The sequence below is a fragment of the Trichosurus vulpecula genome, chromosome 5, assembly GCF_011100635.1.
Source record: "Trichosurus vulpecula isolate mTriVul1 chromosome 5, mTriVul1.pri, whole genome shotgun sequence".
In the NCBI taxonomy this organism is placed as follows: Eukaryota; Metazoa; Chordata; class Mammalia; order Diprotodontia; family Phalangeridae; genus Trichosurus; species Trichosurus vulpecula.
In genome coordinates this window covers 62,313,524-62,331,417 of record NC_050577.1, presented here as the reverse complement: position 1 = coordinate 62,331,417, position 17,894 = coordinate 62,313,524, and the positions used below count along the sequence as shown (strand labels likewise).

At 39.5% G+C, this 17,894-nt stretch overlaps 1 protein-coding gene across 1 annotated transcript in view; it reads left to right on the top strand.

Annotated features, from left to right (window-relative positions):
* PIP4K2A (phosphatidylinositol-5-phosphate 4-kinase type 2 alpha) overlaps positions 1-17,894 on the top strand; it is a 204,576-nt gene that overhangs the window by 176,787 nt on the left and 9,895 nt on the right. Inside the window, exon 7 of the mRNA XM_036761152.1 lies at positions 8,961-9,074. Coding sequence (XP_036617047.1) covers positions 8,961-9,074 — 114 coding nt within the window. The remainder of the gene's footprint in view (positions 1-8,960; positions 9,075-17,894) is intronic.

The window sequence follows — 17,894 nt, the reverse complement described above, 5'->3', positions numbered from 1 at the left end:
TTTTTTTAACAGTTGTCAAATTCTGACAGCTGCTTTGACTTGTTTTATTCTTTTAATTCTTTTCTTTTTAATGGAAGGGCATCTTCCATTCATGGCTCCAGCAGTTCAGCCCCCTCTAAATGAGACAGGGAAATGCGTTGCTCCCCGGTGGTCGATCTTTTCACAGTTGTGCTGCCATTCCAATGTGACATCAAATTAGTAATTATAGCTGAGCGGACTTCTTTTTACAAATGACAGTCTTAGCATGCTGCCAGCCAGCTAGCAGCTCAGCAGGGGAGCCAGGCAAGTAAAAAAGAAAACATAACTGGACTCACTTGATTTCTGGGAGATTTGACCTGCTGCTTTAAAATAAAAAAAAAAGCCATGTTCTCAGGGGTTTAGACAAACAAGCTTTCTCTTCACCCTCTACTGTGGCTTTTCTCAAAATAATATCTGATTTTATTAGGTAAAATAAAAGCCATAATAAAACCCTAGGGTCGCATTAAGAAAGTTCTTTTGAACGGATAACCAACAACCTAGAACCCATTTGAAAGAAGCCAGCTGCCCCGAAATTGGCATATATCAGCAATAATCATTGTTGACACTTTACGAATAGGTTTAAAAAATGCCTCGTCAATTCTTATGCATTGTAAATTGTGCCAGCGATTAAAGGACTGTCACAGCCTCTGACACTTTACCTATTACTGTCTGAAGGTTACAGGAGAATTAGTGGCTAATAGCATTACAGCTAACAACACTTTCCTAAACCAGTTTTCAGCATTTCTTTTGTGCTCCTTAAATTGTAACAAATTATAATTAATTACTACCTTAATCTGATTCTTTGGACTGCCACTGAAGCCAAGGTAACAAGGATGGCAGCCTCCAGGGCACAATAGCACAGCAGTGGATCCTTGGGATCTTTCTTTCTCTATCAGTTAAAAAGCATTTCACATTTCCCTGTCAGTAGATGATTAGTTAAAGGGAAACTGTCAAGTTTCATAGTCCTAAATCCAACCTAAACCTTTTCTCCCCCCCTTCTTATTCTCTGGCGTTACATTCCTGCAAAGACAGAACTTGCCAGCTGGTCAATAAAAGCACCTATCACACTGTTCGGAGTTCTCAGAAACCTTCCCAGAATTCCCCGCCTAACCCAGTCATTCATTCAGCAAAGATTAGTTAAGCTTGTATTATGGACAGGGCACTGTGCTAGGGAGGGAGGATATGAAGACAAAAATTGTGGAAAAAGTCCCTGCCCTCAAGGAGTTTAAATTCTATTGGAATCATGAACCCCGCCTGTCTTGCTGTCACTAAGTTGGAGACACACACTAGTAATATTTGTCAGTAGCTTGAGACTGTTAAGATTCAGTTCATGTTTTTGAAGGACGATCCCTGGAAGGCTGTTATTAATTGGGGGGATGGGTGGGGGGTGGAAAGGCCCTTTATCAGCAGTCTAGCCCATGATGTGAACTTCATAGACAAGGCAGAGTTGACATATAATCAATTAATCCACAAGCGTTTATTAAGTGCTTACTATGTAGACGCAAAGGAATTATCAGAAGGTGAGAGGAAACTCTATGGTCTTCCATTTTCAGATTTTCAAGACTGACTTCCAGAATTTTTACTTATGTAACACAAGGGGCCAGAATGAGGAGTGAAGTGTAAGGAATGTTGGACGTATCTCCTAGTTTTGTGTCCAGATGGTACTGCATCTAAACAGCATTCATCAAACTAGCCAGCATTGTTGTAAGGTCCCATTGCTAAACAGGAAAACTGTTGTCATTAAGAACTACACAACCAGAGGTATCTTACACTTGGTAACTTTACAGCTCACAAAACTAAATAACTGATAGATCTCTTTTTGCTAGCTCTTCCTTATTGTCCCTAAAACAAATCCAGTTAATAATGTAGAGGCGTGTCCTCCCAGACTAGTTGAATTAACACTGGGCCTTTATCACTAGCCACTTGTTACATCATAGGCACTTAATAAAGGTTGGTTGATTGATTGATATTTAATTTGCTACCCAATCATACCCTTCCAGTGAGCCAGTCAGGCCGATTCAGATGGACAGCCCCAGGCTGTCTCCAGCATCTTGGCAGTGGCATCCAGTGCAGTAGGATAGACTGCCCCTTGGCTCGGACACTGGTGTGTGTGTGTGGGAGGGCTTTTGTTTTTGCTGTTTAAAGCCTAACCACTTTCACAGACTTGTTCCAGCAACAGCAAGGATAGAGAAGTTATTGAGGAAGTTTAAGTACGGGGTACCAAGGGCCAGAATTATTTTTAGAAAAGTTGGCCAAGCAGTTACAGACCATTGTCGTTTCTTTTTCTTCTCCTTCACAAATTTAGGATTAACCCATGATCCGTAAGGCAGTAACAGAAGCAGACTTCCTTAGTCATCAGGCATGATGTTGCCTAGATTTTCTTTCTGTGCACTAGTATAACAAAAAATCTTCAGAAATGATAATAATGAACCTATTTTGTGTGTTTTAGTTGCAGCTCAACTTGTCCCAAGAAATGCTTATCCCAGGAGCCCAAACAGTGATGTTACCTCTTAGAATGAGGCAGTCATCTCCTTAAAAGCCTGACAGTGTTGGCATGGAAGGCTATTAATTGTAAACATTAATCCCCATAACTGACATTTCTATAGTGCTTTAAGTTTTGCAAAGTACTTTACATACATTATCTCAGCAATAGCCCCATAAATTATTATCCCCATTTTTATTATTGGGGTAAATGAAGCAACTCACCCAAGGTGACACTCTGAGTAAGTGTTTGAAGCAGGAGTCAAAGCCAGCTCTGCTGGACTCCAAGCCTAGCATCGGCCTACCATGCCATACTGCCCCTCATAGTTAGATTAATTAGGGATGACAAGGAGCTAACATATAGTTCCACCAGATGTAACTATAGCAAGTTGTAAGATTACAGGAAGCTCTCAGCTGTTTTGTGTTTCTCAATGATATCATGTTGGAACCAACATTTAGGAGGGGGTTTACGTTATTTCTATAGTTGTACCTGAAGAGACTTAGGAAAGACCTGAATTAAGAGGCTCTGGGTCCCCGATGCCAGTCGACAAAGGACATGCACTTATTCTTTTGTGAAAATTAGGATGAATCAGTGAACTGTCGGGCTGTTGCCCAAGTCATCATTTTGCCTGTTTAGGCATGCTTTGCTTCTATTGTGAAAGGAGGGTGTCATGAGCATTTTCTTTGGGGAAACACCTGTTATCCCTAGTGCTTCAGTATGAACTTTCTCCTGCTTTGCCAGTTTCCCACTTTATGAATTAGGCTTGTGGCTGGGATTTTTTTTTTGGAGCTCATTATTGTAAACCTTTAGCAATCCATACTGCCTTCCAATAGCCCCTATGTGTATGACGCTGTTAAATCAGATCCTCTTTGTACCAGGTCCAGAATAAGTTACCTAAATGTGCTCCATTATGTGAATAATTCCACATTATATTTTAAGTGCAGCAGATTCTGATTTTTATAAAGACTCTTGGCAAGTCTTCTGAATGGCTGCATTCCAATTTCACATTTGATTTATCCTCTTTTATAAGTTTATTTTCATTTGCGTGAGCTTGGAAAAACACTTAGATCGGGAACATGAGCCATACCTAACATCAGACAATAATTAACACATATTTTATATGTTGTGCATGCAGCTCAATCTGTCACAATAACAGCCCATCAAAGGGACACTAACCAGTGATCTTTGACATCGTGGCTTACAATGAGACTTTTCAGAAATGGGTTGCCAAGTGAACACATGGAACAAAAATTCATTTCTTTCTGAAATCTGAGTCCTTTAATCACAATGCATCATGATATGTATTATCCTTTGCATTGAAACCTTCTGGTGGCAAAATCTTGTTTGCATTAAACACTTGAGTGTGACAGGAATGAGGCTCATTTTCCATTTAGGTTCCCTTCCCAACTGCAGGCCAACTGGGCCTTGCATTCTAGGGTTATATGCATGTCACAAGCACATCCTTATATATTTTCAAACTGATTTTTTTTCCTACTAGTCCTTTTGCATTCTTCAGCACAAGATTAAAATAGTGAAAATTCAAAACAAAGTCAATTATTAATTTAGTAGAATGCTGGTACGTTGGGATTTTCTGATGCTTTTCAATGATAAACTGTTTTGCACTTATGCAATTGGAATATTCTCATTTTATAGTGAGAATTATGCTATTTTAAAATATTTGGGGCTTATCCAAAAGTTACTGAAGGCACTAGCCTCTCCAAATTTGGATCCCTTTATAATTTCCTATTGATCTTTCTCTTTATTCTAAACTGAACCTTAAAACATGCAGCATAAATTCAATGCAAATAGGTGTTTAGGTAATACATGCCAACTAATAGTAATTTGAAGTTTTAAAATTTTATTTTCTTTAAATCCCAAATAAGCTGGTTCCTATAACTAAACACATCTGTTATCTTTTTTCCCACTTTTAAAATCTATTAATAATTTCAGTGGTAGTAATTTTTCCGCATATAGGCAGTAAAATGACAACGATAATTAGTATACTCAATATAGGAAGGAAGGGCACATTTTAATGCACAGTTTCTTTCATCTTATTACTTTACACCCATTTCGAATAGACAGACTGTGGGGTTCTCCTGTCTCTTTTCTGGAAACAGCCCACTCAATGGATTCCATGACTTTCGCTTGGCAACTGCCTTCCATCTACAGGCCCTGCTTTGCTGACTCAGCCCACAGAGCCGCATGGTCATTTCAGAAATGAGAGCAATAAATTTCACAGCTGTTCCTTTGAAAGTGTGTGTGTGTGTGTGTGTGTGTGTGTGTGTGTGTGTATGTGTGTGTGTCCTGTTCTACCCCAAGCCCGGTCCTCTGGATAATTTATATCTGCTCTTGAGCTCAGAAAAGTAACCATTCAGTGTCTGGCTGTGCCCGAAAACATTTTTACCTCTCTTTAAATCATCCTCATTAGTTCTCTTCAGGCCCTGAGACGGTTTGAATCCCATATCCAGTTTTCTCAGGAAGCCACATCTATGTTCACTTCTGTTCCCATCACATGCATCTGCGATTCTCCTTAAGCTACAATCGACAGTGTCATGTGGTTTTCAGTTTAATAATGACAAGACATACAGTGCTTCCAAGTTTGCAAAACACCTCTCATAAATATCTCATCAGTCCTTCTGGCAGCCCCTGGACATGGCGGGAAGGGAAGGAGGCAGGCAGAAAGGATGGAGGAGGAGCACTACAGGTGTTGGTGTTGGTGCTGTTGCCACCACCACAGTTTACAGAAAAAGAAACTAGGGCTTAAGGGGGCTGTAATGACTGTCGCAGTCACACAGCTAGTTAGTGTTGAAGGTGTGATTTGAACTTAGTAGTCCAGTACTCCTTCCATCACACAAACCCATTCTCCCTGTTTCCCATATGCTATGAACAATGGCCTTCTTTGGTACTTGAAAACGTTTCTGTATCTCTCTCAACCCTTTGCCTCATTTCTTACCTGGCCTCAATCACGGAATGGGAGTTGCCTCAGACAAACTGAGACCTGGGAAAGACCTTAGCTTAAAGAGCCCAAGGCTTCCCACAGCATCTAATCTTACTCCAAATGATTAAATTCAAGCAACCTTCCTCATCACTTGTAATATTAATATGTGCATAATTAAATTGAAAATATGCCCAGGGATTGGTGGTGATGCTTTTTGTTCCTTCAGTGCTGTGGTCTCTCTTCAGGACACGTACAGTCTGTGGAGTACAGGATGAAGGAATCAACCAAGCATATTGCTTAGGCCAAAGTACACACCCCGAGGGGCATTTATCCGATACACTAAGAATTATGCTTGGTTGCTTCCTTCATTCTCCTATAGAGGAAATATGGGATTTTAGAGCTGAAAGGGAGAAAATCAAGGCCCAGAAAAGTTGAGCCTGCCCAAGATCAAAAGGATTCAAAGAGTAGAATGTGACAGAATCAGAATTTGAACCCAGATCTGCTGACCCCAAACTCATTGTTCTTCCCACTGCACCATGAAGTTCCTGAAACCTCGAAGGGAAAAAGCAACAGCCTGAGCTGTGGCCCTGGAATAGCACATGCCATGCAAGAGGGAGGGAGAGGAAGAAGAGTTTTCGTCTCCTTTTTTGCTTGTCTCTTCCAAGGAACAGATCAACCCATTTTCCAGATCCTATTTTTTTTTCTCTTCCAGTAAAGTCCTACATTAATGCCTTATCATGGCACGCAGGTGCCCTTGGATTATTAATCGCTTTGCCAGTTGATCACAAGGTCTGCTGGGTCCTACCAAGTTGTAAAGATTTTGAGTATCTACCTGGCAATGAACTCTCTGTCTTTCATATGATGACCCAGTCTACCTGAGTTTGGAGAAGCCTATGACCAGAAAGCTGATGACCATGTGGGTTTATTTCTAGCTCCAGCAATTAATGGTGATCAACTACTAAGGCATGGAGGGAGTGCCCTCACTGATGAGATCACCAATTCTTCTAGTATTGTCTTCTCCATAGAACTATACTCAGACATTGACACACTTACTAACTGTGTGACCTTGGGCAAATCACTTAACCCCAATTGCCTTGCCTTCCCCCCTCCAAAAAAAAAAGAAATGTAAGCATGTTACATTTCAGTTCTCCTAATCCTAGAGTTTCTCACCTAGCTGCCAAATCTTAGAAGCCTAAGGATACCCTGAATTTGCCCTGTATTTACTTTGTACATAATTTGTGTCTTCCTTGATGTGTGTTTGTTGTTTCTCCCTCTTGCATGAAGTACTTCTGCTGGTCTAGCGCCCCAAATGGCATTGGTTTAATCTTTATGAATTTGAGTTAATTGTATTGCAAGCACAGATCTAATTTGTAACTTGCCGTCTGTCTTCCCTACATCCCAGCATTCATATTTCCAGGTTTCTTTAGCTGACCAAAAACCAGATCCTACCACTTTCCCTACTCAGTGGCATATTTTCTTATGTAGACAACATAAAAGGGAAAATTGCAGCAATTTTCCCAATAATTCAAGTCCCACCTGCCCCTTTCCCCCTCTTCCCTTCCCCAAGAATCACTTGAACAAAAGTGTCTAAATTATCTGGACTAAGAATGACCTCACTTCATTCCTCTTTCTGAGTGGCCATGTGTTTGTAAACATAGCTTGTGGGCTTTCTAATGAGTTTATTCTCATTTTTAATTTTTTGTTTGTCATCTTTTGGATCCTCTCTGGTTGCTTTCCTTAAATTTCAAATGCTGCACTCCATTCATTGTAAATCTTCACTGTTGATTTAGACCAGGGAGGGAGTTTTCTTGTTCAAGTACTTTATGGAGGAGGAAACTGAAAAACTAAAGGTGAATCATTCACTGTTTGCAGTTCTTTAAAAAAAAAAAAACCACAAAATTCATTTTTTTTGTAAACTTGGCTCTTAACCACTGTGAGCTTAGTCATTCTCTGACTGTTTAAATTATGTTTATCTTCTCTACATAGTTTTACAAGTATTCATGGCCAAATTTTAGAGGTTAAGTTGGCCTGGCCCACCTTCACGCTCTGTGCTTCCAGTATCTCCCCATTTCTCTTTCTTTGCTGTGTCTCTGACACTGCATAAATGTGTTGCAGAAGCAGGTCTATGTTGGGTTTTTTTTTTCATCAAAATCTCCCTGTTGTCCATCTTTGAATGTCCCTGGCTTTGCAAGGATAATTATTTTGGCAAGATCTTTAATATAATCAAGAATATAATACCATTTCAGACTTTTCTCCTCAGTAAATTTAAACCCAATTAGTAGGGTTTACCAAAAGTCAGAAGTGTATTTTTTTTAATTAGCAGCCCAGGATTTAGGGAAATGATTTAGTGAATCCATCCAGTGAGTTTTCTTTTGTCCCTTTAAGTGTTTTTATTTATTTATTTTTAAATTTGATGTCACTTTCTTGGAGAAGGAAATCTTTTCAGGAGCAATTGTTTTCCTTCAATTTATGTGTCTGAAAAAAGAACAATGTTCAAGGGTTCCTTAACAATACTATCCAAGGTCACCGACAGTGTACTGAGTTGGATTCCTTCCAACTAAAGGGAACAGGCGATGGCCAGCTAAGTTGTTTGAATTTTAATTTATTTATTTATTTTGCTGTTTCACTCCCCTGGAATGCTTGTTACATTCAGTGAAATGGAATACTCCAAACAGGTGTTTTAAAAGATAGGACTGTTGCACAATGCTTTCATATATGTGCATGTGCTCATCATTAATTATTCTACTCACCGTTAGCCTCACTTTTCCAAGCAGGTTATGACAGTCATCCTTAGCCATGCATTAGTTTGCTTGAGTGGAATCGAATTGCATTCTGAATCCCTTATTTATTTGTGGGGCTGGACTTCTGCCATCTTGAAATGTTTCCATCTTTCAAAAGATGCCGTTTTCTCGAACACTGTCCAAATCGAATTAAAATTGCCTTCTGGGTGAGTTCTACCAAGACCTGTAAGAGTTGTATAAATCATCCCAAACTGTGCATGTTGGCTCTGACTCAGGCAGCTGATTTTTGGCACCAGGCAGTAATGCTCGTGGATGAGTTTGTTGTAGCTGTTACTCATTTCTTGCACATAGAAACATGTTTGTGAGATGTACCCAGCGAGAAGGGAGTGAGGTAATAGAACATTTCTGGGGCGCTGCTTCGGTGCCAATAAGAAAATGTGATGATTCCAGATGTCCTCGCGGTCCTCCAGCTAGAAGGCTACCCTGGCAACTGGAAAGGAACCTAGGACAACAATCAGCTCCATTTCTATGAAAAAGTTAACAAAGAGGAGGGAATATTTCCATGATGTTCATTATGTAGTGGGGCCCGTCCTCCATTCCAAGAGGTTATACTTCCAGTCCTTGTAGCTCACTGGTGCCCCCTTGCGGTCTCCAAGACACTTTGCTACCTTTGTGTTCTGCTGTTAGCAGGATAAGCTTAATTTTTCTGTGGAATCGAATCAAGGAGGAATGCATTTTTTTTTAAAAGCCCCTGACCCATATTTTTGCTTCTTTGTCTTAGGCCAAAGAACTGCCAACTTTAAAGGACAATGATTTCATCAACGATGGCCAAAAAATATATATCGATGACAACAACAAAAAGATGTTTCTTGAGAAACTTAAAAAGGATGTGGAGGTAAGAGGAATCAGCCTTGTAGGTGGCTTAATTTTATTTGCAGGAACATTGCTGAACTCTGAAAGATCTTTTTAACTCTCTGGGACAAAAGTCTGACTAAACCTTTACCAGAACTGTATGTTTTGCAACTTCATGGAAAATGAAATGTGCTGCTGCTTTTGTGCTCTTGAAATTAGATAACCAACAACAGTTAGAAACTAATAGCATCAGAGGACCTGGGTTCAAATCTCCCCTCTGACACTTAGTACCTGCATGACTTCAGCATCTACTTTGGTCTCAGTTTTCTCATCTGTAAAATGAAAATGTTAAACCAGAGGGCTTCTAAGCTCTGGATCCAAGATCCTATAAATTGCCTTTTCTAAGTTAAGGAGATTTATCAGGGCACTATTCTCTACCCTCATTTGCCTATATATTATTTATTATTTTAGGAGCATGGCCACCTAGTAAGTCAGGGTAGGCAATCTGATGAAGGCTGCGGTTACTTTACTGGAATAATGTTTTTAAACACACAAAATAAAGTACATACAAATATAAAGGAAACCGATTTTATTGAACTACAGTTAGTGAAAAACATTGAAGTTCACAGAACCCAGATTATGAATCCCCGTATTGAGGGTAAGTCAGGCTAGCTGTACTCACAGAAACCAGTGTGTGTGGTTGAATAAGGGAAATTGAGTTCAGTCAAACAATTGTTTCAAAAGGAAATGATTGGCTACTTCTTTGAATCAATTCTGCCTTTGTTTTGTTTTGTTTGCTCAGCCAAGTACTGTAAATTTGGCATTTAAATGGCCTTGGTATATATTCTGTTCCCTTAATTCCAATATACTCAGTTCCTCAAATGGTCCAGGCCAGCCTCAAGTACATTTTTCATGTGAGTCCATGTGAGCTGCCTGAGAGAAATCTGCAGAGGAAAACAAAGGACATTTTGGAAAGCAGGGAAAAGGGAGGCCAAGAAGGAAGCAGCATATCAAAATGGGGTCTTTTTTCTTTCTGTCTGCTTTTATTTGAGTGCTTAGTAGACATGGCAAACCTTCAGACTGCCGAACTGAGAGAGAAAATGTCTGTGTTAAGGCAGAAACCTCTTTCCAAAGAGAGTTGGGGTTAGTTTTTTGGTTTTTGGTTTGCTTTTTTTTCCCTCTGACCTTTTCTCTTCTTTAGCCCTACTCCCGACACGTCCCTACTACATCTGGCAATTAATACATATTTGAAGAATCCTCTTTCAAAACCTTCCTTATTTTCAAGAAAACTCAGAAGTGTTTTGTTTACTTCTGTATCATTTTGTTGGTTGGGGAGGTGGTGGATATCGTAGCTTCTCTTTTCTACTCCCTTTTGAAAAACAGGTGGAAAATATTTAAGAAGTAAACTGGGACATTGTTCAGAGCATGCATTTTCTTCTATTTTGATGTGTTCCAAGATAATTCAGAGAGAGTTCCAATTGAGATGATCATTATGCCAAGTTGTCCTCAGCTGAGTTTACATATTCTCTTATTAAACAACTTTTTGGAATAATCTTTGGTTCTGAAATAATCTTTCTTAGACCAGAAAGCATAGTTGTACTTAGAGGTAGGTAAGTCTAAATTAGGCTCTGCTTTTGAAGGTCTAAGAGGTAGGTAGCTTACATTCCATTTCTTAAGACAGAGAGATAGTTATATGCACACACATATGTATATGTATGTGTGTATGTCTATATGCATACATATCTTCATATGTGTATACATATACACACACCTCCTCTAAGCAAACAAACCAAGAAATAATAAAGCCCGATTCTTTTAAGCCCTAAAGAAAAAGTCAAGCGATTCACTTGGAAAGGCACAAGGCCTTGGTATATTAGACTTTAAACTCCACAAAGCCAGGAGCAGTGCCTGGTATTTGTTGTTGTTCAGTGTATCCAACTCTTCGTGACCACATTTGGGGTTTTCTCAGCAAAGATACTGGAATGATTGGCCTTTTCCTTCTCTAACTCATTTTACAGAAAAGGACACTGAGGCAAAGAGTTATTTGCTTTCTCCCAATTACCTCCCTATCATCCCAGCACCTCATAATATATCCATATAGAGATGGTCATTTCATAAGTATTGAATGATTAATAATTTCATAAGTATTGATTAATAGAGGTTTATAAATACACTTAGAGCATAATTATTTTTCATGTTATTTTGTTTATATCCTTGAAATAGTTTGAATAGTTACTTTGGATGAATTTTGTTGAATAATATTAGCTAACATGTATATAGCACTTTAAGGTTTACAAAGTGCTTTACAAACATGATCTCATTGGATCCTCAGAACAACCCTGGGAAGTGCTGTTATTATAAGCGCTATTATTATCCCCATTTCACAGAGGCCAAAGAGGTTAACCGACGACTAGTTCAGGGTCACTGAGCTAAGTGACTGAGGTAGAATTAGACCTCGGGTCTTCCTTTCTCCAGGCCCAGTGCTCTCTCCCCACTGGGCCACCTTGCTGCTAAAGACTTTTAGTTGTCAGTTATTGGCAAAGGGCAAATGTGTTTACTTAAAAAACTCAGTGCTATATGTTTTCTCAGCCTCTCTTTAGTGGAAATCAATCTTCATGTTTTCAATGGCTTATTATCAACTATGTCTATCCGATTATGTGTCATTTTCAAATACTTGTGTTCCACTATGATGACCAACTTTCCCTAAGAGAGGCAGCAAGGCATGGTAGACAAAGGGCAGAATGGGCCGAGAGCCAGGAAGGCCTGATTCAAAGACCACTTCCAACATTGACCAGTTTAGCTTTATCCTCTGGACATAACCTCCCTTGCCTTCAGTTTCCTTATCTGTAAAATGCGGGTTAATAATACCTTCTACTCACAAGATTGTGAGGATCAAGTGCTTTGAAAACCTTAAAAGCTCTGTACAAATAACCTATTAGTCATATGCCATTTATTGTTTAATAAAAAAGTTTCACATACGTTATCTCATTATATTGCCATAATCAGCAGAAAACTAAGAACTTTGGGGATAAAGTGATCTTTTTTTGGTTGGGTTTAATGGCAAATTTCTGGATCTCCCACATGAGTTTCTTGCCAAATGAAATTGTACCAACAACAGTAACAAAGATAGTAACAATAATATCCTTTTGTATTTATAAAGAACTTTAAGGCTTACAAAGTACTTTACATCCATCATCTCTTTTGATCCTAGGCAAAACCCCACGAGATAAATGAGTGTAGGTATTATCCCCATTTTACAGATTAAGGAAACTGAAGCCCAGAGAGACAAGGACTTGACCAAGGTCACTGGGCTAGCAAATATCAGAATAAGGATTGAAACCCAAGACTTCTGACAAGACCAGTGCTTTTTCTCTAATGCTGTTCATCCCCTCTGTTAGAATAAATTTGTAGTTTAATTTCATGAGTATCTTTTGATACTTTCAACAGGATCTAGCTCTGTATTTGGTTGGTTGAGTTGGGTATTTTTAATACAAAATATGACTACTATATTATTGTTAAAAAATTAAGGCCAGGTTTATAAAGAGTTCCATCAAAAACATCCTAAAGGACAAAGCATCTACTGGGTTTTGAAATTCATAGGGCAGAAACATTAAATTTGTATGCAGACAATTAGAGTGAAAGAGTCTGTCATTCAGTCCTGATAATGAGGGGTCAGAAGTGAAGGTTCATATAAGAAGGAGGAGTTCTTATACTAGGGGCCATGAACTTTAAAATATACATACATACATACATACATACTATATTTCACTAAAATTTAGTTTCCTTTGTAATCCTCTATATTTTATTTTGTACTGTTAAAAGCATTTTTCTTAGAAGGAGTCCATAGGCTTTACCAGACTGTTTCCAAAGTGATCCATGACTCAGAAAAGGTTAAGAATCTCTGCCCTAGAAAAAGATATAACAGTCAGGTAAAAAGTAATAATATTTGAAATTAGCTCAATGATAACTTTTACTCCATTTTAAGAGTAAATAAATTATACTAACATGTATTAGGTATGTATTAAATATCCACTATGTACAAGGCTCTGTGCTAAATGTGTAATTAGACAGCCTTTAAAAAGCAAATGAAGAAAGCCTAGACATTAAATTTAAAAAAAAAAACAAAAACCTGTAGTATAAAAGGAGAAACTGCACAGTGAAAACTGGAGTGGGTGGACCTGTGTAGGAAAGACTCAGGTATTGGAGGGGCTGAGGAGGTCACAGTCGAATCTCATTTTTTCAGGTAAATTTTCTAAAGGATGATTATTTTAATTTTTAGCAAATCTCAATCAGATTGATTGCCACTTTCATTCCAGACCCCAGATGTGCTTCCAGGAAGGCAGCACTAAGCAACATATTATAAATCAGTAAATAAACTTTCAAATTAAGTCTCTTCTAAAAGGTAACCCTTCAGCTGCTCTCCTGCCTTGTACTTCTCTGCTCATGACCTTGGCAACAGTCTCCTCAAATAGGCCCTTCTGGGGTTCAACTGTGATCTTTAGGACTGGACCTTCTAAGAGATTTGGGATTAAAAGGAATTAGAGTAGGGGTCCTTAAGCTTTTTTTCATATTTTAATAAGCACATTTCAATAAAACTGGTTTCCTTTGTAATTCTATGTATTTTATTTTATGCATTTGAGAACCCTATTCTGAAGAATGTATAAACTTCACCAGATTCCCAAAGGATTCCACAACACATCAGAAGGTTAAATACCCCTGAATCAGAGGGTAAATGGGGACTAGGCGGGATAGTAAGAAGGAAAGGCTTGACAAATAATTGTTAAGAAGATGAAGAGGGAGAAAAGGAGACTAGAAAATTCTGAAAGAAAACAACAACCCCAAACTAGTGTGTCTTTAAAAACAAACAAACAAAAAGATGCCATAAAGTCGAGGCCATTACTTCAAGGGGTCAACTGAAAAACAGTTAGATTTTATTAGACATCCCTGGCTAGAAGCAGAGCTCCACTGGGCCGAATCAGCCTCCCAGCAGCTCTTATAAGCTGCCTTTGTCCTGCCTTTCTTCCTTGTCCCCTTGTAAGCTCCCTAAACTTAAGCTTTCAATGTGCTGTGGTTTGGGGATACCAAAGTTTTAACCGAAATCTTCAATTTACTAACAGCATATTCATTTTAATGAGATCCAGAAAGGGTTTTGCTTTCTTTTTTTAAGTTGACAGGAAAAGAGCTATCAAGCCAACCAACCCCCTTGGCTATGTTCTTCTTCCTATACCTTTGGTTTAACGTTTTAAATGTAGATGTTTGTTGTAACATTAGAGCCTCCTTTGGAGTCAGGAGACCCCGAATCCCTTCCTGCTTCAGACACTTCTTAGCTGTGTGGCCCTGAACAAGTCATTAATTTCTCAGGGTCTCACTATCTCCCTCACTTTTTCTTGGGCTCATAGATATCTCCAGAGGGGTCCACACCACACCAAACGGTTAAATACCCCTGAATTAGAGGGTAAATAGGGACTAGCTGGAAGTAAACCTAGAAGCCACCTAGACCAAGCTTCTCATTTGACAGAGGAGGAGGCTGAGCCCCAGGTAGGTTAAGTGATTGCCCCAAGGCGATGAGTGACCGAGGGAGGATTATTTGAAGGAAAGCCCTTCTCAGAACCTTAAAGTGATAGATGTAAATGGGAGTTATTATCATTTCTATCCAAATGCTGGGTAAAAAACAGCTCTCATGTTTACACTGGCATGTTTTATTGCTGTTTTCCTTATGACCATATTGGAAAAAATGCCATGTTTTACCCTGTTGAGAACAAGGAAATACTGGATTTTCTACCTATCCTGCTGATATCCGAAGTGAGTCGTGGGGCACCAGAGAAAGAGCCAGAAGGGACCTCAAAGAACTAATAATTATAATATCATCCAGTTTCACCCCCTCATTTTACAGGGAAGGAAACGTTACATAGGTAGTAAGTGATTATGGCATGATCTGAATCCAGGTCTTCTAACATGAAATCCATTACTTTTTCTCCTCCACCAAAAGTGTTTTTCATTCCTTTAGTGGTTTAGTGGATGTGCCTAGGAGGTAACTACACTTTTATTAATTAGGTTACATTTTCTTGCCAAAAGAGGCTGTCCAGAAGTGGTCCAAGCACAGGCCTGAAAGCGGGGAATGAAACTTCCAGACACATGTTACTAAAGTAGTGACAGATTTTTTCTGTTCCTAGCACCAGGTAGTGGTAAATGTCCCCAGTTGGGGGTCCAGACATAGGACATACCACCACCATGGTACCACTGTCTTTGTTTGAGCCCAGTCCCAGACATATTGCCCTGAAAGGGGCTGGAGGCAAGGTGGGGCCAGGAATGAGTAATAATAACAGTAATAGCCAGTATTTACCTAGAACTCTGTGGTTGACAAAACATGTCGCATATATTATCTCATTTAACCCTCACAGCAGTCCTGCAAGCAGGCGCTGTTATTACCTCCATTTTACAGATGGGAAACTAAGATGGAGAGAAGACAGGCAGCTATTGTCTTCTGGACAGAGCAGATGCTAAAATGCCCTCTCTCCCTTTAAGGCGACTTTGAGAGAGGTGCCACTATTTAGCATTGTATAGACTCAGCGGTTCATAGCAAGGTGAAAGCAGTTCTGTGATTTAAAGCTAGAAGCCAGCTTGTCTCCTGCTCTTTTACATTTTGCAGGTTTACTGAGGCCCATGGAGGTCAAATTATCTCTCCAGTATTATACAAGTAATTTAGAATTTGGACCGATTTGGTCTCTGTCTTCAAACCCAGTGTTCTCTCCACTTCATGATTCTGCCTTTACTGTAGACTGAAGGTTCTTAACCCTTTTTGAGGGTGGGGATCTTGTACCCCTTGGGTAGTCTGGTAAAACCTGTGGACCTCTTCTCAGAATAATGTTTTTAAATGTATAAATTACAGTAGATAGGATTACCAAGGAAACCAATTACATTAAAATAACAGTTATCAAAACATTCCTTAAAAACTTAAATTCACAGACCCCAGGTTAAGAACCTTGGAATAATTGGGTTCAAGTTCCTCATCTGCCACTGATGAGCAGTGTGATCTTGGGCAAGTTTCTCTGAACCTGATTCCTCATCATATTATAAAATCAAGGCATCATAGAATTGGAAGGAATATAAGAAGTTATCTAGCCCAACTCAAGCCTAACCAGGAATCCCCTCTGCCAGGGGATCTACCTCTACATCCCCAACCAGCTGTCCTGCAGCCGCCATTTGAAGATCTCTAGTATTGGAGAGCACATACCTACCAAGTTCATCCATCCCGGTTTTGGACAGTTTTGGTTGATAAAAAGTTATATTGATCTGAAATCTTAGTCTCTGAAACTTCAATAAATAGTTATTAAGTGTTCCTTGTGTTCATTTACACTTAGTTCTGCCCTCTGGCAAAACAAGTGTAATCCCCACAAGCAAAACAAGCGTAGTGCTTTTTCCACATGACAGCCCTTCACATACCTAGAGGCAGCAATCATGTCCCTGGTAAATAGTTCATTCAACCAGTTCTTACATGACATAGTTTCAGGTCCCCTCTCCATCTGGTCTTCCACTAGGCTTGCTCAAGATTGTGCCATTCTAAAATGGCCTTCCCTTAATAGGCAAGACTTTAGACATAGTCAGAACATGGCAGAGTACAAAGACACTATCACCTCCCCTTCATTATGGACATTATGCCTCCATCAGTGTAGTTAATTATAGTGCTCGCATGATCTACTCACATGGGTTGTTGTAATCATTGAATGAGATAATGTATGTAAAGCACTTTGTTAACCTTCAAGTACTAAGTAAATGGCAGTGATGATGAGGATTAGGATGATAATTAATTTTCTACTTTTCAGGGGGATATTTTAGCTTTGTTTAGACCCAGCTCCAGATTTTTCATCTAGCTGGGTCTCTGTGCCTGCTCCATCTTGGACAAGGCAGTCCACATAGATATGTGCAGAAGATCCATGAAGGACCTATGATTTCATCAGTGGGGACAAGAATGAATCCTGTCACTCTGGGCAGTGGTATCAAAACCCAATTGAAGTGGGACCCATTACACCCTACATAAGGATCTCCATGGGCCACATATTGACTTAGAAAAGCCACGTGTTCACATTATCTCTGTTCTGTTGTGTTTTATTTATTTTGTTAAATATTTCCCAATTTACATTTTAATCTCGTTCTGTTGTACTTCCCTGAATGATGGACATGTCTGATTTAAGGCATGTAGAAAGATTGACTTTCCCACAGCCAGCGAGCATCAGGTTTACCTGACTCCCAAGTCCAGCACAGTACAACACAAATATATGTATTCCTAAATTGATCCCACAGGGGAAATGCTCTTAAGATTTCTAGGTGGGTATGTAGCAAAGTGGATCGAGCACTGGGCCTGGAGTCAGGAAGATGTGAATTCAAATATGACCTCAGATAACTTCCCAGCTGTGTGACCCTGGGCAAGTCACTTAAGCCCTGCCTTAGTTTCCCCATCTGTAAAATGTGGTTCATCGTAGCCCCTACCTTCCAGGCTAGTTGTGAGAATGAAATGAGATGCTAGTTATAGAGTGCTTGGCACAGTGCCTGGCATGTGGCTGTTCAGCTGTGTCTGACTCTTCCTGACCCTGTAGACCATAGATACCAATGCTGTATATGTGAGGTTTTCTTGGCAAAGATACTGGGGTGATTTGCCATTTGCTTCTCCAGTGGATTAAGGCAAATGAGGTTAAGTGGCTTGCCTAGAGTCACACAGCTAGTAAGTGTCTGAGGCAGTATTTGAATTCAGGTCCTCCTGACTCCAGGGCCAATTTTCTATCCACTGAGTCTCCTCACTGCCTGACACATAGCAGATGGTATATACATACTTATTCTCTTCCCTTCCCACCCCCACCCCCCATTT